Source organism: Sabethes cyaneus, chromosome 2 (genome assembly GCF_943734655.1).
Source record: "Sabethes cyaneus chromosome 2, idSabCyanKW18_F2, whole genome shotgun sequence".
Taxonomy (NCBI): domain Eukaryota; kingdom Metazoa; phylum Arthropoda; class Insecta; order Diptera; family Culicidae; genus Sabethes; species Sabethes cyaneus.
Window position 1 is genome coordinate 102,555,693 of NC_071354.1, and position 25,108 is coordinate 102,580,800.

Here is a 25,108-nt window from a genome sequence, read left to right on the forward strand (position 1 = left end):
GTCGGTAATATCTGAGAAGTGCCGACTGTTGATCAAAACGTGGTCGATCTGTGATTCTGTCTGTGTACTTGTGATGGATTCTGTGCTGGAAAAAGGTACTACGTATGACCATATTCTTGGAGGTGGCAAAGTACACTGAACCTTCCAATCATCGGTATGTACCCAGCAAACCAGATATCGTATATTCATGTCGAGATTTAATCTTATATAAATGGATATCACATCGGACTCGTATAAATGTACACATGTTGTAAGCACATTGTGTAAATTTCATCGTATGTAATGCACACGATGATTGATATACGAATTAATAGGAAAAATCGTAAATAGGTCGAAAGATAATCGGGTTATGCTTAGCGAATATCGCACATGACGATTTCTTAGATTTAGTTACCAACAATGGCTATCATGAAGATGTAATCGTATTTAATTACAGTTTTCATCGGATTATGTTTTGCAAAATGTCTTATATGACATCGTTTTAGATTTATATACAAGCAGTGATAATCATGAGATTTTAGGTGCATTAAACTTGTGTGTAAGGGTGCATTGAACTTATTTTTAGTGTGGCGGAATATTCAAAAAACTATTATCTGGTTTGAAAAACTTTTACAATTACCTTTTTAACTATTTTAAAATGTTAATAATTCAAATAAGCCCGCCTAAGTATTAAGCAGCAAGCATATAATGATTAAGTCATACTGACAAGACAATAAAAGATCTTTTTGAAAAAGCACTCTTTGAGGAGTTTGATTTTTTTTTGGCATATTAAAATCACGTAACGTAACGTTTTAAAAATTAAAAATGTTAAAAATAGAAACTCATAATTTTTTAGAAATTTCTCTGATAGGTAAGTGAACGAACGGAAATCTTAAAATTTACTAAGGAGAGTATTTCTCAGAACTGGGCAAGTCTAGATTATGATCCATTCCGCTAATCTAAATGCCTTAATATCAGTGCATCTTATGGCTTTTCAGAAGAAATGCAAATGTTAAGTGGAATTGGAAAAAGACATTCAGCATTAAACTGGTACAGTAAAAAATAATGTTTGATGCTTATTGTTGTAAGAAATTTTGAGCTGTCCTATAGCATCTAAATGTTCAGCATTCTATTTTAAATAACTTTTAATTTCTTTTTAGGAGCTTGTGAAATAACAGACAACATACAAAAATGTTTGAGCTTTAATAATATTATTTCTATGTAATCAAATATGAATATGCATATAACGTATTCTAATGTATATTTAGAACAATCTGTACCACGGAATGCTAACAAAGGTAGTGCATATCATTCCATGAAGTCAGCATTATCATTAAAATTAACGATCAAATGCAAACTTATTTACGGCACTTTAATTCAGTCACAATTGACACAAACTCGTATGTCGGATGAGAATAAATCAAATCCGTACTTACATGTTCAATGCATCAGATAGGATACGATAACTTCGGTTTAAGATGTGCAAAAATATCACTGAGGTACTGATGTACCAGTAGCTTAAAGGTAATGAACAAATACTGCGGTACGGGTGGTTCTTGGTTCTAAACCAGGTGAGTACAGCTTTGTTTTAAATGATATAAACAAAAAAGTTAAATATTGTGACAGGTCGATAATATCTGGAAGCTTATGAAAAAAAGCTTTCAGCGAAGCTTTTACTTTTTGCATTGACTTTCAGGGCGAATATTTAGCTATAAATAGCCTGCTCTGTATGCAATTTTTGACACTTGCCATTTATCACATGGGGAAAGGCGAAGGGTAAAGTAGAAATATTATAGTAACTGTGTCGAAATGCAATCCAGTCAATCGGCTCAGTCGTATAAACTGTTTTGTTTTGTCGGCATTTCAATTATTCTGAAGAACTAAATCATGTATATCGCCTCCACTTTTGCATGTATATGCCGTTTCTGCGCATGATATATGACTTGATAAACCTTATATGCTGACGTTTATCTCATTTAGAATTAAGTTATACAGACCAAAATGTTTGCTGGGGCTCCTCCTGGCCGACCAGATCATTGAAATCCCCGATGACGATCTTGATATCATGTTTTGGGCAGCGGTCGTATTCACTCTCCAACTGCGCGTAGAACTCCTCCTTGTCGTCATCGGTACTTCTGAGGTGAGGGCTGTGCACGTTGATGATGCTTATATTGAAGAATCGGCCTTTGATTCTCAACCTGCACATTCGAGGATTGATTGGCCACCATCCAATCACCCGTTTCCGCATCTCGCCCATCACTATGAAAGCTGTACCCAGCTCGTGTGTGTTGCCGCAGTTCTGGTAGATGGTATGTCCATCTTTGAACGTACGTACCGTTGAGCTCTTCCAGTACACCTCCTGCAGCGCTACGACGTCGAACTTGCGGCTCTTCAATACGTCGGAGAGCATTCGAGTGCTCCCTTGGAAATTGAGAGATCGGCAGTTCCACGTCTATTCCGATTATTCCAGTAAGAATTTGTTTGTGCTTTGTTCCGTGCTTTAGTATTTTTCGTGGTGACGGCTTGCAAAGCCTGCTACACCAACCCCTGTTTCGCCGGAGGGCCAACGAAGCTCGAAATAGCCCTCTTTTCTGTCAGCATACGACCTTGGCTTTCACCGGGGTTGGTTACCCGATCTCTACCAAAGTTGCTCGTATCCCGGCTGGTACCACGAGGAGGTAGGAATAGGAGTTGCTGAATAAGAGGCTATGAACCACTGTAGGGTCTATTTTATGCCTACACGTGCACAAGGCACCGACGGTACGCATTATTCAGCCGTTTACCAGCCACGTAATGAACCCTATTGTCCATGAATAAATTATAACTAGTTCACGTACTTCCTGGCTCTAGAAATCAAGATTGGTTGAAACATTGTAAAAATATGAATGCAATGCGGAATAGGTAAAAATTCTGACGCTCAAGCAGGGACAACAAGCAGTTCATTCAATCGATTGCAAAAACAAAGAAGTACGGAATACAGAAAACAAAACACCTGGACAATATCACAATAGATCAAAATCTTAATCGCAGTGATAATGTCCATATAAGAAAAAGACCAATTCCCTACAGAATTAAACATAGCGTAGAACCAATAATAACGGCAATTCATTGGATAATTTCCAGAGGTAGATAGGTCTAATAGTTAAACTAAAGTTCAGTACATTCATTCCTTATGTCAACGTGCAACTCTTCATAGTTCGATTTTTTTTCATGCCTGTCGTAAACTCATTCCACCCAAATGCTATGTTAAAATTGAAATATAAATTTCTGCACCGGATCTCCAGCAAATATATGTTTTTTCTCTCATCGAATAACAAAAAATCAGTGCCGGTAGCTGAAATATATTTGACGCTATTTGTCTTATTTCATCGTGAGGTAGCGATTCCAATTATTATCCAGACGTTTCAATGAAGCTTTTGCAAACTCAAATATTATTGAATAGTCATTTGAGGTAGTACAATATCATTCAAATAAATTACGGTCAATTGATTCAAGTGACTCGCCCTCATTTGTTTTTGTCTTGTTATAAATTATTCGAATTACAATAATTCAAGTGATTCTGTTGTAATACACTCATCTGAAACTTTTCTCAAATTAAGCCGATGTACCCTAAGAAAGTACAGTGATAACAATTTTTATTTTCTATTCTTACGGATCCCACATTAAATTGGCAATAACCATGGCATCAATCGTTCAATCAACACCATTTACATCATGCTGCACGTCTAAAACATTTTGCATTGCAAAGTTTATCAGTAACATTAATAACTAAATGGCATAAAAATGGCCACCTAACACAGATCTAACAATAATTTCATCGCTGTAAACTTTCGCATCCAGTGCGATAACAGGCAATACTAACCAAACGCTATATACTATCGACCATATTCAGTGCCAAGGATACACATTGCAATGATCTTTCGCCTAAACAGACAGTCCTGATTACTTTACGGTCAGCGGCAATAAGGATTATAGAAACTTAATCCGGCTCTAGTGGCATTATGAACTTTGCCGATTGACACTGAAAATCGATTTTATTTCTCTAAATAAAAAACAGCGCACCCTCGGTCCATTCTGTCTACACCATTTCGCTGCGAGGGTCGATTGGCATCCGCTTTGCAAAGTTTGACTTTCATCTGCGCCTATTTCACCCGCTACTTCCCCAACGGGTCCAATAAAGCGACAAAACCTCATTTCAATTATCGAATGCTTTTCTTAAGAAATTTATTTCCGTACATTTTGTTTTCTCGCTGGCTGTCTTCTTTCCTTCTAGAGTAGGAGAAGAAATACGTGCCTATCAGGAGAAGATTGTGCTGTGGGCTCGCCGAGGCTGGCAGGGTAGCGACATCACGCTAGAAAGCGAAACGCAGTGGTCCTTCTCCGGGGGATTCCTGTACTCTCTAACAGTCATCACCACGATCGGTAAGTGCTTTTGCTTTCCCTTTACTTCCATCTAATCCCTTTACATTCCACGTGCCAGGAGGGGCGCGGAGTCCCTCTATCACAGTAAATCTGGCTAGAAACCAAACGTATCACGGCCAATAAAATATGTATAAACGCCAGTTTTCGAATTCCAACCAGCGAACAGATTATTCCCGGAATGGGTCTTAGTTCAGTTCGGAACAATGCCCCGCCGGACAAAGTCAATTGTAATAGATCCTTTTTTCATGGTCGTATAAGTTGTAGATGATTGAAATTCTATCAGCATCTTTGACCGTCCAGCCGTGACGAGAAATGTTGCAAACCGACAACACAAAAAAGGCAACTGAAGTCCATCGCGGCTGTTGACATACTCAGCAGTGAGTAGTGATGAAGCTCTATGCTGCTATGTATTGGAGACGTGGGCAGAATTCACAGCATCTAATGTATTGATGATGGCCTTCGATTCCGGCATTCTTATTTTAGCCATCGAAGACAAATTGGAAATGCCATAATAATTGAAAAGCATAGTTGCTACAGCTGGTAAAGTGACGTCGACTATACCTAGATAGCATATTGTAGATATGTTCCTCAACTGAAAATATTTGATATATTATATATTATTTTTGGAGCGCAAAAAGTACATTCAACTAGTACATACATTTTTATTAATCATTAATTCTTGTCCAAAGGTTCCAATAAAGCTTTTTATGTTTCGATGCAAGTCCTCTTGTACTTGTACTTGTGCTCTGCAGCCTTTTAAATATTGTTGTTTCCAATTAAGGCAAACATAAAACCATTTAATTGATGATAATTATGATTAAATGGAGCAGTTATGAAAGATTTATGTCATATGATAACGTACATTGTCCTGGAATGATTCATTTTCATTGACTAACTTTCAATTTCGTACTTCCAACAAATTTGTGAAACAAATTTGCAGCTCTCTATTTATGCTTTATCTCTGCCGTCGGCGACTCAATAGCTTAGATTGAAATCCTTTGAATTGTGGTATTTCAAACGTGTAAGTTCAGATTAAACTAGCTCAAATCATATTAATCAGATGCTCCACATACAGAACATCTATTTCGCCTCGGAACCACGTTCTTCAACGATTGCATAAACTACAAGGCATGCATATTAGTTGTTGACGTGTTTCTAAAGGCGTGGATAACTTTGAAGTACTAACAACACTTTTTCCCCTGCTATATCCAGGAAGCATCCTTATTTAGCCTTTACGTACGACTACCTCACGACGTAACGGTGGGCAAACATTTTCTCCACCGGTAGTGCAAGATATGAAAAATATTTACCCCCATTCGAACCATCTTCCACAGCAATGCAGTTTATACTTCTCCAAAGGACCTGGATCATCATTACGCAGCTTCTCGTGTTATGGTGCATACGCATCGCAAACCTTTCCAGCATAAACATATGCATCATGGATGCATTCAACAAACACGGGCACAAGTGTTTTGTTTTCCAATGTGATGGCGTACATTGTACTCTGTTCTGCGATTTTGCATATTCCAGCACGAGTGCACTCTTATTCACTAACAGTGATATTGAATTGGAAAAAAGTGGTAACATATGGCTTCGCGATGTATGTTTGCATTTGTTTTAAATATCCTTTGATTGTGGCATTAGCAACCTACATAATAGGCGAAAAATTTAGCACACTCGAAGAAATAAGTGAATTTCATTGAAGTAGTAAGTGAGAAAATTTACCCTCTTTTCTGTGAGGTTGGATAATAATACTTCTAATATCATTCTAAGTAGTTATTATTACATTCACTGTTTCATCTGAAATTTCATTACTTCTATTATCGGCTTTGTTATTTATATAAATTCAGGCCTATTTATGATAATACCGGAGAACACTAAACTAAAACTACTAGTTTATCGAAAACCCTGAATCGATATTCTTTTGAGTACCTACTTCTATTTAATAAATAAGAAAGTGTTGATGCTCCAATTCTTTCTACGATAACTCTACTCAAGGCCTCTACTCCGGAGCTAACAACCTGAACAAAGTTTGATAGCATAACTATAACAAAACTATTGTACATTATACTATAGAAATTAATTTGAAATCATTAGAAATGCCATCCCTCCCAGCCGATTATTCTTAAAATCCTATCCTTAACTTCACCTATCGTTAAGGCTGGCAACTGTTCAACGTTTGTCGCACCGTCAAAATTGCTTTCGCTGCCGCCATGGTTCTCCGGCTGGGCACAATTGAAGTGTTCATCGAAGTGCTATTCCCACCTGTCGGTCACCTCACGATCGCCCGTCAAAATACTATCATTCGCCAACACATTTCGGCTCACGGCACAAATCCAGAATTGCAGGATGCGTTCAGTTTCTGGTAGAGTTTTTGCGTTCCTTGAGATAGCTCTGCGTACCCCTGGTCTTCCAGACATCGCTTTTCCTACCGGAAAATTTGGGTTATTACATTTTCTTCTATTTCTGTCTTTCCACCTTCTGTCTAGTGGCACTGCATACCTTTGCCGCTCGCTTACCGTTTTCGTCATTGATCGCTCTCCTCATCATCATACCAGTCATTCCGCTGATTCCGTGCCCTACGCTGGTTTCTGCTAAACTGCTAATGGCTATGTTGATGGTATCAGTCCAGCAGTCCTTGAGAGGGGTTTTGTTCATCTCGCCCTCTTGCGATAGCGCAGCTTCGAGTGAATGCGGGTAGTGTACGACAATGTCAGACTGCTTCAGCCCCGGAAGACTTAACCGAGGCTGTCGTTGTACCGAATGCTGTTCACAACGGGGAGTTTTAGATGCATCTTAACCAGCACCGGGTAGCGATCCAAATCAACATTAATCGATCTGTGTTTCCGTCTGATTTGATTACCTTCAAATATACTTACTTACTTACTAAGTGGCTTCCCGTCCTAAGACATTGCCTGTTGAACAAGGCTTCTCCAATTAACTCGGTTGTGGGCTATCGCTCTCCAATTCCTCGGACATCAAGTACTCTTCGCCAGATCTCTCTCCACCTGGTCTAACCATCTTGCCCGCTGCGCTTCGGGTCGTCTTGTTGACACCGGATTGAAGGCGAACATCATCTTTGCAGGGTAATTGTCCGGCATTGTTGCAACACGCCCTGCCCATCGTATCCGTCTAGCTTTAGATACTGGGTTAGCCATAGACCTATGCGAGTTCATGGTTCATCCTCAGCCTCCAAATTCGTCGACCACCTCAAACCTCGCCGTCGATCATTATATTACAACATAAGCGGTGTCGGTCGGCTTCGGTTCCGCAGGCCAGCATGTACTTTGTTTTAGACGTAAATATTTACCACAGACTAACAGACGTAACACTTTGAACAAATTTTCTAACAAAACATCGTTTCAATGACACCTCTAAAACTTGGAAAAAACATTAGCATCACCTGGTGTAATCTTCGCGCTGCTCAGAGCAGGTCACTATAAATTTAGCAATGCTATAAATTTACTTGTATATTATTTCACAACAGCACCAGCGCAAGCGAGCAGCGTTCTCGGGCAGCGACTGTTGTTTGAGTCTTGGCTTAAGTAAAAATTTGAAATGATCGTTTTTATTGACAATGGAATCAGGCTTCAGTGTTACGTCTGTGTATTTACGTTTCACCCAATCTTTTCTGCTTCGCGCTTTAGTCTCGTGTACTGTTCAACCATCACCACAGATGTTCTGCCAATAATATTCATGTTATCAGTAAAACAGACGAATTGACTAGATTTGTTGAAGATCGTGCTCCGCGTGTTGATATCCGTTCGGTTCATAACAGCTTGCAACGCTATGTAACAGCAGGTATGAGAGACCATCGCCTTGACGAAGCGCTCTGTGTAATTCGAATGAACTTGACAATCCACCCGACATCCGAACACAGCACTGTGTACCATCCATCGTAGATTTAATCAGTTTGATGAGCTTCCTGGGGAAGCTGTTCTCGTTCATGATTTTCCGTAGCTCTTTTCGGTCGATGGTATCATATGAGGCCTTGAAGTCAACGAACAAATGGTGCGGGAGGCCGTTTGTCGCAAATTTCTCAAGCGTCCCGAAAGGTTCAAATCACTTTCGACCTAGTCGAGCCATCTTGCACGTTGAGCCCCTCTATTTCTGGTGCCGGTGGGGTTGTTGAAGAGAACGAAAGAATTTTCTCCAAGCAGCGCCCATAGCTTAGGATTCAAATGCTTTCACTACTCTCCGCTTTTAGTTTGTACTGCACCAAATATCGTCCGCAGTATTTTTGAGGTTAATCTGCGCGTTTATAGTCTCAGTAGTCACGAACATCAGCAGATCGCTTGCCAAATCATGATATTTCTTGGCAAACTTAGAAAGTTTCTACTTCCTTACTTCCTCCGGAACATGCTTGTATGGGCGCCCTATCATGCAGTTCAAATCAACCGGATCGAACGAACCCAGCGTAATTTTATCCGATACGCTCTTCGAATGCTGCCTTGGAATGACTCAGTCTGTTTGCCTCCCTACGAGCACCGGTGCGCCCTAATATGTCTGCCCACTTTGGCAAATAGGAGGAGTATGTTGCAACGACTATTTATTATAGTTACTATATATATAGTTCGGCGGATAGAAAACCAGGCGAATTGGCATCCCTGATTTATGAAATTAAATTTGAAATTATGGTGAAATGTGCAGGTTTTTACGAAAAATAATCACTGGCGGGTGTTGAAAATGACTAGTTCTATGAAAATAAAGTGTGTTTTTTTAACATTACTCCTGCATTTTGGATTTTGAAAAGCTTTTGGCTCCGCTTTTGACGTTTATTTGGCTCCCGATTTTCTATCCGCCGAACTATATATATATAGTAACTATACTATTTATCTTCAACCTCCTGCAAAACAATGCCGATAGCCCGGAGATGTTTTGACAGCTTCGACTCAACGTTCCGCCAAGGCGTACCCGACAAGCGGACTTCTTTAGACTTTCAATGTACCGTACTTTGTTTGCCAGGAATAATCCTATTGATGTGTGTTGTCGTGAGTTTAATGTTGTATCTGACTGTTTGGACTATAATGTGACAAGGACTACTTTTAAACTAAGAAATAGTACATACTAGCTGAGTGCCCGATCTTACTCGGGGAGCCTTTGTCTCACAGCCACTTGTACATCGGTTATTGTAACCGAAATGCTTATAATGCAAAAATACAACGCTTATTTCTCTTTCGGACGTTCCTCCCCATTTGTCAGCTCCGCCTCTTTTGTCTACCCGGCCACCTGCACACCTGTTTTCTTTACGGAAATCTCTATAAAACCCTATAAAGAAAGAAAAACAAAGCCATTTTTCCTATTTGCATCTTCCGCGTTTAACAATGGCCATCCCACCCATTGGAAATGAATAGTTTTGTTATTGTACTGTCTAAACACAGCTTTTTATTTATTTATTAGTTTAGTATTACATGCTATCCTGATAAAAAAAAGTAGAAGGTGCAACAGTGTTTCTTCCATGGATACAACAAACCTGTCATTCCTTTCATCTCACTTCAAGACGAAACTTGTTTGTAAACAATGTTTTTAGTGTCACCACCAGGAGTAAGTATGCACAAATTATTGGCTAAGCCCACTCTGTAGCATGCCTGCATGCATGCTGATTCTCTTATATGAAGGAACATGTGTGCCAAGTTTGGTGGAGATCGGTCGAAGCGTTCTGAAGTTATGGTAGTCGATCTGTCTGTCTGTCTGTCTGTCTGTCTGTCTGTCTGTCTGTCTGTCTGTCTGTCTGTCTGTCTGTCTGTCTGTCTGTCTGTCTGTCTGTCTGTCTGTCTGTCTGTCTGTCTGTCTGTCTGTCTGTCTGTCTGTCTGTCTGTCTGTCTGTCTGTCTGTCTGTCTGTCTGTCTGTCTGTCTGTCTGTCTGTCTGTCTGTCTGTCTGTCTGTCTGTCTGTCTGTCTGTCTGTCTGTCTGTCTGTCTGTCTGTCTGTCTGTCTGTCTGTCTGTCTGTCTGTCTGTCTGTCTGTCTGTCTGTCTGTCTGTCTGTCTGTCTGTCTGTCTGTCTGTCTGTCTGTCTGTCTGTCTGTCTGTCTGTCTGTCTGTCTGTCTGTCTGTCTGTCTGTCTGTCTGTCTGTCTGTCTGTCTGTCTGTCTGTCTGTCTGTCTGTCTGTCTGTCTGTCTGTCTGTCTGTCTGTCTGTCTGTCTGTCTGTCTGTCTGTCTGTCTGTCTGTCTGTCTGTCTGTCTGTCTGTCTGTCTGTCTGTCTGTCTGTCTGTCTGTCTGTCTGTCTGTCTGTCTGTCTGTCTGTCTGTCTGTCTGTCTGTCTGTCTGTCTGTCTGTCTGTCTGTCTGTCTGTCTGTCTGTCTGTCTGTCTGTCTGTCTGTCTGTCTGTCTGTCTGTCTGTCTGTCTGTCTGTCTGTCTGTCTGTCTGTCTGTCTGTCTGTCTGTCTGTCTGTCTGTCTGTCTGTCTGTCTGTCTGTCTGTCTGTCTGTCTGTCTGTCTGTCTGTCTGTCTGTCTGTCTGTCTGTCTGTCTGTCTGTCTGTCTGTCTGTCTGTCTGTCTGTCTGTCTGTCTGTCTGTCTGTCTGTCTGTCTGTCTGTCTGTCTGTCTGTCTGTCTGTCTGTCTGTCTGTCTGTCTGTCTGTCTGTCTGTCTGTCTGTCTGTCTGTCTGTCTGTCTGTCTGTCTGTCTGTCTGTCTGTCTGTCTGTCTGTCTGTCTGTCTGTCTGTCTGTCTGTCTGTCTGTCTGTCTGTCTGTCTGTCTGTCTGTCTGTCTGTCTGTCTGTCTGTCTGTCTGTCTGTCTGTCTGTCTGTCTGTCTGTCTGTCTGTCTGTCTGTCTGTCTGTCTGTCTGTCTGTCTGTCTGTCTGTCTGTCTGTCTGTCTGTCTGTCTGTCTGTCTGTCTGTCTGTCTGTCTGTCTGTCTGTCTGTCTGTCTGTCTGTCTGTCTGTCTGTCTGTCTGTCTGTCTGTCTGTCTGTCTGTCTGTCTGTCTGTCTGTCTGTCTGTCTGTCTGTCTGTCTGTCTGTCTGTCTGTCTGTCTGTCTGTCTGTCTGTCTGTCTGTCTGTCTGTCTGTCTGTCTGTCTGTCTGTCTGTCTGTCTGTCTGTCTGTCTGTCTGTCTGTCTGTCTGTCTGTCTGTCTGTCTGTCTGTCTGTCTGTCTGTCTGTCTGTCTGTCTGTCTGTCTGTCTGTCTGTCTGTCTGTCTGTCTGTCTGTCTGTCTGTCTGTCTGTCTGTCTGTCTGTCTGTCTGTCTGTCTGTCTGTCTGTCTGTCTGTCTGTCTGTCTGTCTGTCTGTCTGTCTGTCTGTCTGTCTGTCTGTCTGTCTGTCTGTCTGTCTGTCTGTCTGTCTGTCTGTCTGTCTGTCTGTCTGTCTGTCTGTCTGTCTGTCTGTCTGTCTGTCTGTCTGTCTGTCTGTCTGTCTGTCTGTCTGTCTGTCTGTCTGTCTGTCTGTCTGTCTGTCTGTCTGTCTGTCTGTCTGTCTGTCTGTCTGTCTGTCTGTCTGTCTGTCTGTCTGTCTGTCTGTCTGTCTGTCTGTCTGTCTGTCTGTCTGTCTGTCTGTCTGTCTGTCTGTCTGTCTGTCTGTCTGTCTGTCTGTCTGTCTGTCTGTCTGTCTGTCTGTCTGTCTGTCTGTCTGTCTGTCTGTCTGTCTGTCTGTCTGTCTGTCTGTCTGTCTGTCTGTCTGTCTGTCTGTCTGTCTGTCTGTCTGTCTGTCTGTCTGTCTGTCTGTCTGTCTGTCTGTCTGTCTGTCTGTCTGTCTGTCTGTCTGTCTGTCTGTCTGTCTGTCTGTCTGTCTGTCTGTCTGTCTGTCTGTCTGTCTGTCTGTCTGTCTGTCTGTCTGTCTGTCTGTCTGTCTGTCTGTCTGTCTGTCTGTCTGTCTGTCTGTCTGTCTGTCTGTCTGTCTGTCTGTCTGTCTGTCTGTCTGTCTGTCTGTCTGTCTGTCTGTCTGTCTGTCTGTCTGTCTGTCTGTCTGTCTGTCTGTCTGTCTGTCTGTCTGTCTGTCTGTCTGTCTGTCTGTCTGTCTGTCTGTCTGTCTGTCTGTCTGTCTGTCTGTCTGTCTGTCTGTCTGTCTGTCTGTCTGTCTGTCTGTCTGTCTGTCTGTCTGTCTGTCTGTCTGTCTGTCTGTCTGTCTGTCTGTCTGTCTGTCTGTCTGTCTGTCTGTCTGTCTGTCTGTCTGTCTGTCTGTCTGTCTGTCTGTCTGTCTGTCTGTCTGTCTGTCTGTCTGTCTGTCTGTCTGTCTGTCTGTCTGTCTGTCTGTCTGTCTGTCTGTCTGTCTGTCTGTCTGTCTGTCTGTCTGTCTGTCTGTCTGTCTGTCTGTCTGTCTGTCTGTCTGTCTGTCTGTCTGTCTGTCTGTCTGTCTGTCTGTCTGTCTGTCTGTCTGTCTGTCTGTCTGTCTGTCTGTCTGTCTGTCTGTCTGTCTGTCTGTCTGTCTGTCTGTCTGTCTGTCTGTCTGTCTGTCTGTCTGTCTGTCTGTCTGTCTGTCTGTCTGTCTGTCTGTCTGTCTGTCTGTCTGTCTGTCTGTCTGTCTGTCTGTCTGTCTGTCTGTCTGTCTGTCGATTTGTTTTCTCGTTCGAGGTTCTCTCGATGGCAAAAGACCCCTCCCCCCACTAAAAGGGGGAGCTCCCATACAAATCTATGCATTTGAAATAGAATTTCTGTCTGCCCTATGTTCCTTATAGAATCGAAAACTACTGAACCGATCGGAGTGAAAATTTGCATGTAGGGGATTTTGGTGCCAGATAAGGTTCTTCTGATGGTTAGAGATCCCTCCCCCCACTAAGAGGGGCTGCCATACAAATGAAACACAAATTTCTGCATTACTCGAGAACTAATCAAGCAAATGGAACAAAATTTTACATGTGGGTGTTTTTGGAGACAAAAATTTTTTCTATGTTGAATTGAGACCCCTCCCAACTTTAGGAGAGGAATAATGGCCCCTCTCCTTTTTAAGAGGGGGGGGCTTTCTTACAAATGAAATGCAAATTTTCTCATAACCTATTCTAAACTCACAGAAATTGAGAAAATTGAAGGGTCCCAAATCTAAGCACGCACAATAATCCATAGATCTGACATCGCTGCACGGAGGGTGAAAATTAATAAACAATATTTGGCAAAGCATCGTTCGCACTCTCTTTGCTTACCTTACGCACGCTCCGGGACGTTGGTCTCGTGAGCAGCAAAATTTTAGCGCCGATGGGGCTAACTATAGACACTGCCGTAGCGCTTTCTGCAAGCCATGCGGAAATTTGTTGTTTATTTCGTTCTCCGAGCAACAAGATAGATAACCGATAGATAACTTCTCGCTATTGCCTACATTCCGGGCTCATTAAAGATAATTATTTTTGCAGTGACAATAGCTTGCTGCTGGCGCTAGTGTATCACTGAATCGTTCATATACACTAGGGCCAGTTGTCACTCAAATACCAGATATGTCAGCACATATATTGGTAGTAGTGTAAATAATGCACCATACGCTGGAATTAAAAATAAAATGCTGCTAATGGCTAGTAAATGAAAATTGATTTATATTTTCATATCAGAGGGGAATTTTTTGTGTTCTTCCGTGATAAAAAGAAGCAGAATTGTTCTGTGATAGCATATCCACAGCTGTTTAGTTTCTAGAATAAGTAAACGTAATCATAATTGTGTGTTTTCCAAACCATCATCAAGAGCGGATACGCGTAAGCGATTGCTGTTAGTTTTTCAGCCTGGTTACGTGCTAGTGGAAAAACAGTGGTTTTGATATTTATTGAATAAAAGTAAACAAACTACTTACATTTTTATGAAAATAATTATAACACATTAAAGCCTATGAGTGCTACATTCGTTTCAGTATTGTTATATGGCGGCAAAGTTTTTATTTGGGAAAGTGTAGCCAAAAAAGGTAATGTTTGCCGAAATTAGTAGCGTGATGGGAATACCCTCCCGTACCCTAGTAGAAGTAGTTTAATTTCAATTTCTTTGTACGCACCCTGCATAAACTAGGACGCGCATTCCAAGAAATGTTTTATTATTTTATGCCGTCGCTGGTCATTTTATTTCTTGACCAACGCGGCTACTTTTGACTTACCATGAACTGATCGGGACTCACCCACTAGGTCCAGGCTACTTCTTAAATTCGTTAAATGAAAGGTACGGGCGTTACATTTACTCTGAATTAAACCTCAGAGCAACAGTCAGGTCGATTGAGGCACAGCTGTCATGTTTTTACCTTTGTTATACTATAACAAAGGTTTTCTACCTCAATTTTAGTTATTTGACAGTACCAAATAAGCTGAACAAAATTTGAAAAATTGTATGGTACGGTTGTAGAGCTGCTTATTATGTATAATATTGGTAACTTAAGTATTTCTCTATATTTTATATTTTCGATGCACTTTCTCACGATACACTCTTTGTACATCAAAAATAGTGTATTTGTATTAAGAGTACGCCCTAATAACAACATATAGGGTAGTTTGCCAATTGTTACTCACCACCCAATTGTTGCCCACCTCTCGGTTTTTGAAAAATATCTGAGAACATCAATATATTCGCAGCACTCCAAACTTTCAAATATGTGTAAACATGATGGTTAGCAAACAAATATTTGGCATAGAAAAATTCTCTCATAACATCCGACTCTTAGTAGAGCCAAAATACGCCGAAAGCTTACAGTTTGGTTAAGGGATCACTCATCACATTTAAGTTTTCAAATTTCAACAAAAAGCAAATGTTGCTTACATTGCTTTTTATCCTATTCAAAATACTTGTATTTATAATGTTTGGTTAAATAAATAACGATTGGTTAATAGTTGGAAAAAATTAGGATTTTGTCCATTTCCTGCACACCATCCGCAAATGCCGCTAAACCAGGTCCTATTTTACTAATCTTACTTGATCCAACCCTTATTGAAATTTTACCACTATTTGGATGTCCGATTGAAACAATACCAACAATTATCTATTTCTCTGGTTACTAAATCAACTAAAGCCTAATAATATTACCGGCGTGTTACAATTTTCGTGAATGGGAAATAATTCTCGTATCCGTAATCCGCAGCCTATTGGCGGAAAACTGTGTTTGGAGGTTTGTTATGAAAATTTCTTGAGAAACGAAAATTATAACGTAAAACAATGCCTCTGCCTCTATTAAAGGAAGAGGAGAAAGTTATGTTGTGGTTAAAAGAATTTAAAAGTTGTGGTGTCGCTTATACGCTCGAATGCAAAAAAAAATCAAGAAACTTTGCTTTTGGAAAAACAAAATCTCAAACAAAAAACGTATACAGTAGACTCTCGGAAAAGTTAATCGATTGGGGAATGGGTCGATTAACTTTTCCGAAATATTAACTTTTCTGAGTAGTCCTAAAAGTCATTGAAAATGATAAATAGAAAAGCGAAAAATGCATTCCGGGATATAGGATAGCTATTTTTATGTATCTGGAAGTTGTAATGGAAAGAAATATGTAGCAATATCTTTATGAAATAATACTTAGTTTCGTAAGTTTTTTATAAAATAATACGTTTCACTAAGTTTAAAATAGTCGGTTACACTAGTTTACTTTTGTTTTTTCGTAGTCTGCGACTAGTATATGCCCGTATTGAACTATTATTGCAACTATCCGATACAAAAGTTTAATTTAATCCCAGTTATGATGCGACTCTGTATGAAACTGTGGAAAGGTGACAATAAGCCGAAAAATGGGAAATAAAGATAGAAGGTAAACACAAGTGTGAAGAAACGCTTGGACGACCAATAAATTCAAACTCTCGGAAAAGTTAAGGCAAAAATTAACTTTTCAGAGCGTTGCATGAGAGCTGATATACGCTTAACTTTTCTGAACAATTAACTTTTCAGGGAGTTAACTTTTCTGAGAGTATACTGTACTGCGTTTAAATTTGAAAAAGGAAAGACACCGGAAAAAAATGTATCAATTCATTTTTATGAATACATATATTAAATCAACGCAATAATTTGTACCAAGTACACTTGTATTGAAGTAAACCATTGTTCGGCGATGATTTAAATAAAAAATGTGACAAAATGGTAACGGTACGGTACTTATACTTAATTTTTTCTTTGCCGTGCAACAATTGGGTTGAAAGTGTGCAATATTAGGCAAATGACGTTAAACAAGTGGGCAACAATTGGGTCTGTATGATGTGAGACAAAAACTCAAATGCCATAATATATGCAATATTTCAATATATCAATAGTTTCCTCGAGAGACAAGAAAAACTGAAAGTTCCTGCGTTAGGTGCCCAACAATTGGCAAATTACCCTATCACAGTACTTATTTCAGCAATATTGCAGATAATAATTAGTTCTACTGGTATTCCGTATATATCCTTTGCAAATTTTGCTAAGCAGAGGCGGTACAGTTAAAAAAGTAAAATCGTAGCACAAAGAGCACGGCAGTCCTGAATGTAGCCGTTGTTGAAAATCGAGTGCACTTCATAGATGTGAAAGATCAAGCACACACATCAAACTACTCACGAGAAATTAAAGCCTATAGCCGTACTATAGCATGTGGAACGTCTCACATAAAATGTTAGAGGGAAAAACCCTTCTGCATACCGGCAGAGATGGAATTTTCAAGATAACTGCGTTCGTTTATTACATTTCACTGCTCAGCGTAGGACGGAGCAAAACATCACATCGCATTTCCGGCAGAGATACAAAACAAACTGGACTCAAACATGATTACTATTTTTCCTGGATTCTTTATGTAAGTTTACAACTTCTACTTCAGTGCAGTTTTGTTGAATTTGCACTATAAAGCAGGTAAATTTTGCGGCAAACTGCAAGTTTGTTTTTGCCAGAGCAACTTTCACAATATTACAGTTTCGCCCTTGAGCTTTGAGTTTCTACATTAGGCAACCTCCACCACGATCCTCATCACTCTAAAAGTAAAGAAAAACTTAAATTCATCTTCGCTTACGTTTCTGTTTCTGCTTCTATTTCTGTTCCAACAGGTTACGGAAATATCGTACCCCGAACGGAATGGGGGAAAATTGCAACGATATTTTATGCAATCATAGGAATGCCACTGTTTCTTCTTTATCTTTCCAACATTGGTGAGTATCATATCCTGCTGCTTTCAAAGAAAATATCATATAACGCCAATCTGAACTCACATCGCTAGAGAATTTCAGGCAAGAAGTAAGGAAATCAACAGTTGAACAGCGTCTTCTGGTTTATTTTGCTTTAAATAACTACACAAACACAGGAATCATGCTTGAAAATCTTTGATGAAATGTGCACTTCTAGATTAGCGTAATACCCGTTAGACTGAGCAACTCTCCCACGGAACAGGAATGCTAACGCTCAATTTCGACTTTATTTTTTCTCGGTGGTGTCTATATACGATTCCGTACAACCGCTGGATGTGGCAACTTTTCGGACAAAAACCGACTCAGGTGATATTTTGGCCAAGTCATTTAAATGGATCTACGCCAAATTCTGCCTGTGCCAGGTGTGTCCAGGCGTAGCCCGGCGGCGTGCGCTCCGTGCCAAACGCAGAGCGAGGACTGAGGAACGGGACTATCAGGTGAGTGGTAGCGTGGTAGAGAAGATGGAGGTTGCAATGCAGTGGAGCCAGTCTGCATTGAACCGAAACCAAATAGTAGTCCGTCGTGTAATGTAATGCCAAATAAACAATTTTATTAATTTCTCTTCAACCGCATGCACCTGTCCCTGTCCGATGGTCTGATGGCCAGGTTAGCATATTTGCTGCTTCGTCTCCTTTTACAACGAACATTACAGACAGCAGACGCAGCTCAAAGCTGGAGCCGTAGCTGCTCTTGGAAAATTGAAACGGACAGTGTTTTCAGCTTTCGATGCATTTGAAGTGTTTTTTTTTTGTTGTTGCCATTTTTATAGCAAACAATGGCAAGCACGGTTTGCAACTGCTTAGTGTAGTATCCTTTTTTCTTGCTTTGTAATTGAATATTCCAATATCTGCTCTTCCGGAATTTGGCTTCCGGAATTGTATATTTTAGTTTCTAGGAAAGATCCTCCAATTGGAATTTTTTATAGTTTTTTTTCTCCTAGTACATCTGTTCATTTCAGATACAAAAAGCATCCCTTGACACCTTGGCACGAATTGTGACACTGCCGCCGAGAAGCACTTTTTGAAGAAAAGTTTCGCTCCGTTTTCCACTGACAATGATGAAGCATCCATTTTGCACGTGTTCTTTCGCAAAGATTGCTTTCACATGGCTTTGGGAATTGCGTTCAACACTGTTGATTACGAAGATGCAGAAATTTTCAACCAGAGCACCGCAGGCCACGTAACGGATAGCTTGTTTCAATAGATTTGACACGAAAACTAATCATACTGCACATGCAGGCTGTCCGTCGGCATGCATTTGCCTAGTGATGGTGTAGAGCGATCTACATCGCACATGCAGACAGAAGTGATGTTTCATGGTGTGTTTACTTTAAATTAGATCCCACGTGAGCTGTCCATCATACAAATTTGAAATTTTATAACATCGTTGGTGATTTTTCGAGCGACTTGTGGTTTGAAATACGTATTGTAAGGGGAAGGAAATGTATACCCCACGAGGAGTAATTTCAAAACTATAATGGATTAGTAGATTGGACCTCCGCGGTGCACAAACCAAGTTTACGAAACTAGCTTAACATGTCAAAATGAAAGCAAATTGTTGATACGTTACCTAAAAATGTTTCAGCATGGCGCAAAATCTATCAGTTACCTGGCTGTTTGAATGTTACTAATCTCTTGCTAAAATGTTTAATAATGTTTACTTTGGTGCTTAAGATATCTATCGACCAATTGCATTTGGTTTTTGGAAACATTACTTTGCTTATAGAATCCTTGAAAAATACACCAAGTTGAAACAATGACTATTCACTGGTTGAGATTTTTACAAATTCACTCTAACGATAACACAAAAATGACATGGAAATATTGTCAAGATCTGTTTGATTTAACCAAGTGTCAAACATTTCTGTTATCAAAATTTAATCACTGATTCATTAATGAAAGAACTATTGAAAGAAGAATCTTTCAATAGTTGAGATTTTGCAAATTTGTTCTCCTTTGCAATGAAAAGTGAAAAATACGGAATTGCGCATGTCGTATTTGATCCATTTCTAGCTGGTCTTCCGTTTATATTTCTATCTTGAAATTAAAAGTTTTATTTGATATTGGATTTAAAAGTGAACTTTTAAATTGGACTTATGATCGAACTTACAATTCCACATGAAATTGAAGTTTAACTTACTTCTTACTTCTAGCATCATAGAACCGACGAGGTGGCTCTTGTTGTATCAAGAATTTCTCTTCACTCTATTCGATCCTGGGCTACTCGTCACCAATTTATTTAGTGTCTCGACACACGCAAGTCGGTTTCAACCTGATCGAACCTTCCAGCACGTTGGTCGCCTCTATTCCTCGTGCCGCACGGTGGTAAAAAATGCATAATTTTTCAAGGGTATCTTCGGAGAAGTTTACTAATAAAATATAGCCATGCTTCTGCACTATTAGTGTGACCGTGAATTCACCTATTGGGGTGATATGAACTTTTGTTTTCGAAATAAAACTTGAAAAAAAATTTTTCAGGGTTAGCACAAACAGAACCAATTGTCAAAATTCTGACTTCGAGAAAAACGCATTCAAAGTTTGCTGCTCTGTAGGGTTTATGGCTATCAATCGTTCGAAATCATCTCATAACTCTGGCTTTTTGCAACATTTATGTAGTCTGTTTAGAGTAAAATGTTGCTTAAAAAATTCTTGATCGGCTGTCCTTAACTCATTTTTTAAAATTTTGCGACTTGGTCCGGTCTGATTTAACACCGACCATGATATCGTGACAAGCAATCGAATTGAGCAAGCGAGTCGAGCAGTCGAATCAAGCAGTCGAGTCGAGCTGTCAAATCGAGCAGGCTAGTTGAACAGTTGAATCAAGCTCTTCAGTCAAGCAGTCCAGTCGAGCAGTTAAATCGAGTAGTTTAATCGAGCAGTTGAGCCAAGCAGTTGAATCAAGCAATCGAATCACACAGTTTAGTCACGTAGTCTAGTAGAGCAGTCGGGTCAAGTCGTTCAGTCGAGCAGTTAAGTTTCGCAGTGAAATAGAGCAGTCGAGTTGAGTCGAACTGTAGAATCGAGCAGTTCAGTTGAGTAGCCCTGCCGAGCAGACGAATCGAACAGTTAAGTCATGCAGTTGAGGTCGAGTGGCTAAGTCGAGCAGTCTAGTCAAGCATCTGAATCAAGCTATCCAGGCGTCAGTTGAATCGAGCTGTCAGGTCGAGAAGTTAAATCGAGTAATCTAATCGAGCATTCGAGTTGTGCAGTTGAGTCGAGCAGCTGATTCGAATTCTCCAATCAAGTAGCTGCGTCAAGCAGTTGAGTCGAGCAGTCAAGTCGAACAGTTAAGTCAAGTAGTTTTTTTATATTTTTTATGCAGGGAGAAAATCTTCATAGACAGCACCTTCACGGTGCCGAATAGGATTCGCAAGGTGCCAACATGCGCCTACCTACTAAAAACTCTCCTGCTGCCCATTTCCTGAACCTCTCCCGGAACTACCGTTAGGTTTTACTTCAGGAGGGAGGACGTGCATAAGCACTCCGTCGTATCCGTTGCCTGTGTGGGTTCACACAACACCCTTGTCACTTCATACCGCCACTACATTTCACCTAGGGCCTGGGCTGCCTACTTAGCCCATTACTGACCCTAGCTAAGCTATATCAGGCCCTGTCGTTGCAAACGTTCTAGCCTTTGCAACTTCTTTATCACGTCCGTTGCCGCCCTATTGACGACACCCCATGCGCGCTGTTCAGCGCACATTTTCTGCACGGTGTTGTCGGCGTAGATGTCTTCCCCAACGACCGCAAGCATCTCTCGCCGAGTGGCCATAAAAGGCGGGCAGTGAAACTTCACATGCTCCGCCGTTTCCTCGGCTACCGTGCAAACGGGGCAAAAGGGCGAGCCTACTCGCCCACGCGTATGCAGATACTTCTTAAAGCATCCATGTCCCGACAGAAACTAGGCAAGGAACAAGTTTACCTCACCATGTCTCCTACCGATCCAGGACGAGATGTTCTGGATCAGCCCATGGGTCCTCCTACCATGGTCAGCGTGATCCCATTCCGCCTGCCAACGCTTAATAGAGTTCACCCTAACTCTATCCCTAGCGCCCCTGACGTTCCTCTGCCTATGGCACTCGATGTCCTCACATAGAATTATGCATATGGGAATCATGGCTGCAATAACCCCAATCGCATCCAACGATATGGTACGGTAGCCGCACGCAACGCGCAATGCCAATAGCCTGAACACCTTGTTCAGACATGCCTGAGTGCGCTTACTCTCCAAAGCCGGGGCCCATGCCGCTGCATAGACGATATCATCGGCAAAGCCAGTGATCTCGACCTCAGTGGGTAGTTCGAGCTTCAGCACCCAATCGCACCAACATCGGGCCAACAATCGAGCCCTGTGGAATACCCGCTGTCACTTTGTACTTCTTCGTCCCGTCCGCCGTGTCGTACACTAGCGTCCGATTCTCGAAGTAACTTTTCTCGGCCCTCTCCGTCACGGACTTTATGGCGTCTACAGTGGATTTCCCCTTACGGAGGCCAAACTGTGAGCTGCCAGCCCGACATCACTTTCCACCACAGGCGTCAGCCTGTTTAGAATTACCCGCTCTAGCAATTTCCAATTCGCTCTAACGTGTCCAATAGGCAAATTGGCCTGTACGACGAAGGATCACCAGGTGGTTTCCCCGGCTTTGGCATCAAGTCAAGCAGTTGAGTCGAGCAGTCAGGTCGAGTATTTAAGTCGAACAGTTGAGTCAAGCAGTGAAATCGCAGTTGAGTCAAGCAGTCTTATCGAGCAGTTACGTCGAGTAGTCCCCTCGAGCAGTTAAATCGAGCTTTTCAGTCAAGCAGTCAAGTGTCCAATCAAGCAGTTGAGTCGACCAGTCGAATCGAACAGTTCAGTCGTGCAGTTTAATTGAGCAGTCCAGTCGTGCAATCAAATCGAGCAGTTTAATCGACCAGCCCAGTCGAGCAGTCTAGTCAACCAGTTGAGCAATCGAGCAGCCGACCGATACGGTGACTAAGAATAAAACTCATTGCTACGAGAACATGACGTCCTACCAGGGGCCTGTTTTTAATTACCGATAAGCCTCTTATTACGTCCTGTAAGAGACCTGGTCTTAGCTACAGACGAGCCTCTTATATGTATAAAAAGAAGTTATAAAATATAGGGTTTATTTCTAATTCCCGTCGTAGTAAGTAAAGCCATTCTAATTTTCATCCGTTGTAGGATGGATTTAATGAATATTCCAAAAGTTCTTGTGCTGATTTGAATAAACACACTTACCTTCCGATCCGTGAACTTTGAAATCACTGAAAAGCGATTATTAAAGCATCTTATTGAGATTACGTAACTGACTTTATATCTTAAATTCGTCGTACCGTTTTAAAATCCGCCCATCAAAATTTTTCATCGTCCGAACTAAAAATCACAACAATGTTTACGTAGCTGACGCGCATGGATTTGTGTAGGACGGCATGACAAATGTTATTCTGCAAAATTTCTGCAGGTCAGGCAAGTTTTCCTGGCTGTAGAATAACGACAATGCGTTGCATGAGTTATTTACATTTATGAATGACGGAAATTAGACATTTTCTTCTTCGTCGCACGAAAAAACGTAGGTAATTTGGCTGATGGGACTTCTTTAACGATAAAAAGCATTTAAATAGATCTCAGCTCACTTTGCTTGATCACGTATGATAGACAAAAAACTAAAATATTAGGGAAATTCTAGTTTTGCATTGTGTGTCATAAAAATGCTGATATTTTTATTAATTTGTGTTGGCTAGGACGGGAATAGGCAATTACGATGAAGCAGCAACATACCCTATGAAAACAATTCGCGTTATATAACCATTAAGGTGAAAGTACTATATTTTGTCTATAAACAAAAAATATTTCCATCAGGAGATCTTATTTATTTATTTACTAGTCTTCGATGGTATCGCACAGACAGTTCCTAATTCTAATACATACTTATTCTAAATTTAAAAGTCATTCTACTAATATTAAAATCATAAGAGTCAGACACTACATTGAATTCACGACAACATACGTCAATAGGATTGTTCTGGCCAAATAGAGTGCGATGCATTGGAAGCCGAAAAAAGTCCGATCGACGGGTAAGCCTGGGTGGTACGTTGATTTGAAGCCGCTCCAGCAGCTCCGGGCAGTCAATATTGTTTCCAAGAAGATCAAAGACAAATAAACGTTGCAGCAACCTTCTCCTATTCGCCAGCGTGGGTAGCCGTATAAGAGCGCATCGATGTTCATACGGAGGCAATCGAATTGAATCATCCCAGGGTAGCGTTCGCAAGGCGTACCGAATGAAGAGTCGCTGGATTCGTTCAATCCGGTTGATCTGGACAGCATGGTAAGGTGCACACACTATCGCTCCGTACTCCAAAATACTACGTACTATTGCGCAGTAGAGTGACTTCAGACAGTAGACATCATCGAACTGCTGCGTATTTCTTTTGATGAAGCCTAGTAACGCATATGCTTTGGCAGTTGTAATTGCAACGTGCTGAGCGAAACATAGTTTGCTATCAAGGAGAATTCCTAAATCTTTTACAGAATCGACCCGGCTGATGCTGACTGTTTGCATTCTATAATCAAACAAAGTAGTCTGTCTGTTCCTGCAGAATGAGATCACATTGCATTTCTGTATATTAACTTCCATGCCATTCAATGTACACCAATTCAACAGCGAATCAATATCGGATTGTACAGCGCAGCAATCAACTGACGATGCTACTACCCGGTAAAATTTTAGGTCGTCAGCGAACATCAACTTTGGAGATTTTATAGTGGAGCACAAATCGTTCACAAAAAGATTGAACAGCAGTGGGCCAAGGTGGCTTCCTTGGGGCAAACCTGATTTTATCTCAAAATGGAGGGAGCTAGTTCCATTAACTCGCACAAAGGCATCGCGGTCGGTAAGATACGACAGTATCCACCGTGTCAGCCATCTTCAAAGAATCCCAGAAACAATCAATTGAAAAATGTGTTATTTTTGATAAAAATTTTTATAGCTCGTTAAGAGAAAGCGATAGAAAGAGAGAGGTTTATCATATATTTTATCACTGCAATCTTTTATCGACTGGTAATTCACTCAAAGGAGTTTCTTTCGGCTTTGCAGTCTTAAAAAGCAGAAAAACGGTGTTTTTCTCTTTCACCAACGTTTCGAATAATTTATATTCTTTATCAAGGCTCGAGAATGGACCATTTCTTTGTCAGGTGGCACATCATAACACGGTCACTTCAATATCACATATACATATTAGCAATAATTTTCAAACACACTACAAACTAAAAACTTCGAACTCGTTGCACTTTTTGAAAAAAAAAACACTTTCCGTTTCTCTGTGCTTTACCGATTAACTTGATCACTATAATTTTATTACTTCTATATATCAAACTTTTAGCTTTATCTTCTATCAACTTTCAGCTATATCTTCTATCACCTTTCAGCTTTCTTCTTTCAACTCGAAATGACTTTTCACTTTTCTTCTGTCAAATTTTCTTTCCTCCCTTGTTACCTTCTATCTTTGAGACGTGCAGCGCTGTCAGCCTGACAGTCGCGTTCGACTTTGTGAAAGGGCGAAACCGGCACTCACCTCCATCGACTGCACAATGAGTGCGTCAACATCCCCTCGCTCGTGTACTTCTGGTGAGCCTGAAAACGCCTGGAGAGCCTCTTTACTTTTGTGAGCGGCTGTTACTCAAC

The 25,108-nt window shown here is 40.9% G+C and overlaps 1 protein-coding gene across 1 annotated transcript in view; it reads left to right on the plus strand.

Annotated features, from left to right (window-relative positions):
- LOC128735783 (potassium channel subfamily K member 18) overlaps positions 1 to 25,108 on the plus strand; it is a 74,083-nt gene that overhangs the window by 10,479 nt on the left and 38,496 nt on the right. The window contains exons 3-5 of the mRNA XM_053830269.1: positions 4,253 to 4,401; positions 17,290 to 17,391; positions 17,734 to 17,864. Of these exons, the coding sequence (XP_053686244.1) occupies positions 4,253 to 4,401; positions 17,290 to 17,391; positions 17,734 to 17,864 (382 nt within the window). The remainder of the gene's footprint in view (positions 1 to 4,252; positions 4,402 to 17,289; positions 17,392 to 17,733; positions 17,865 to 25,108) is intronic.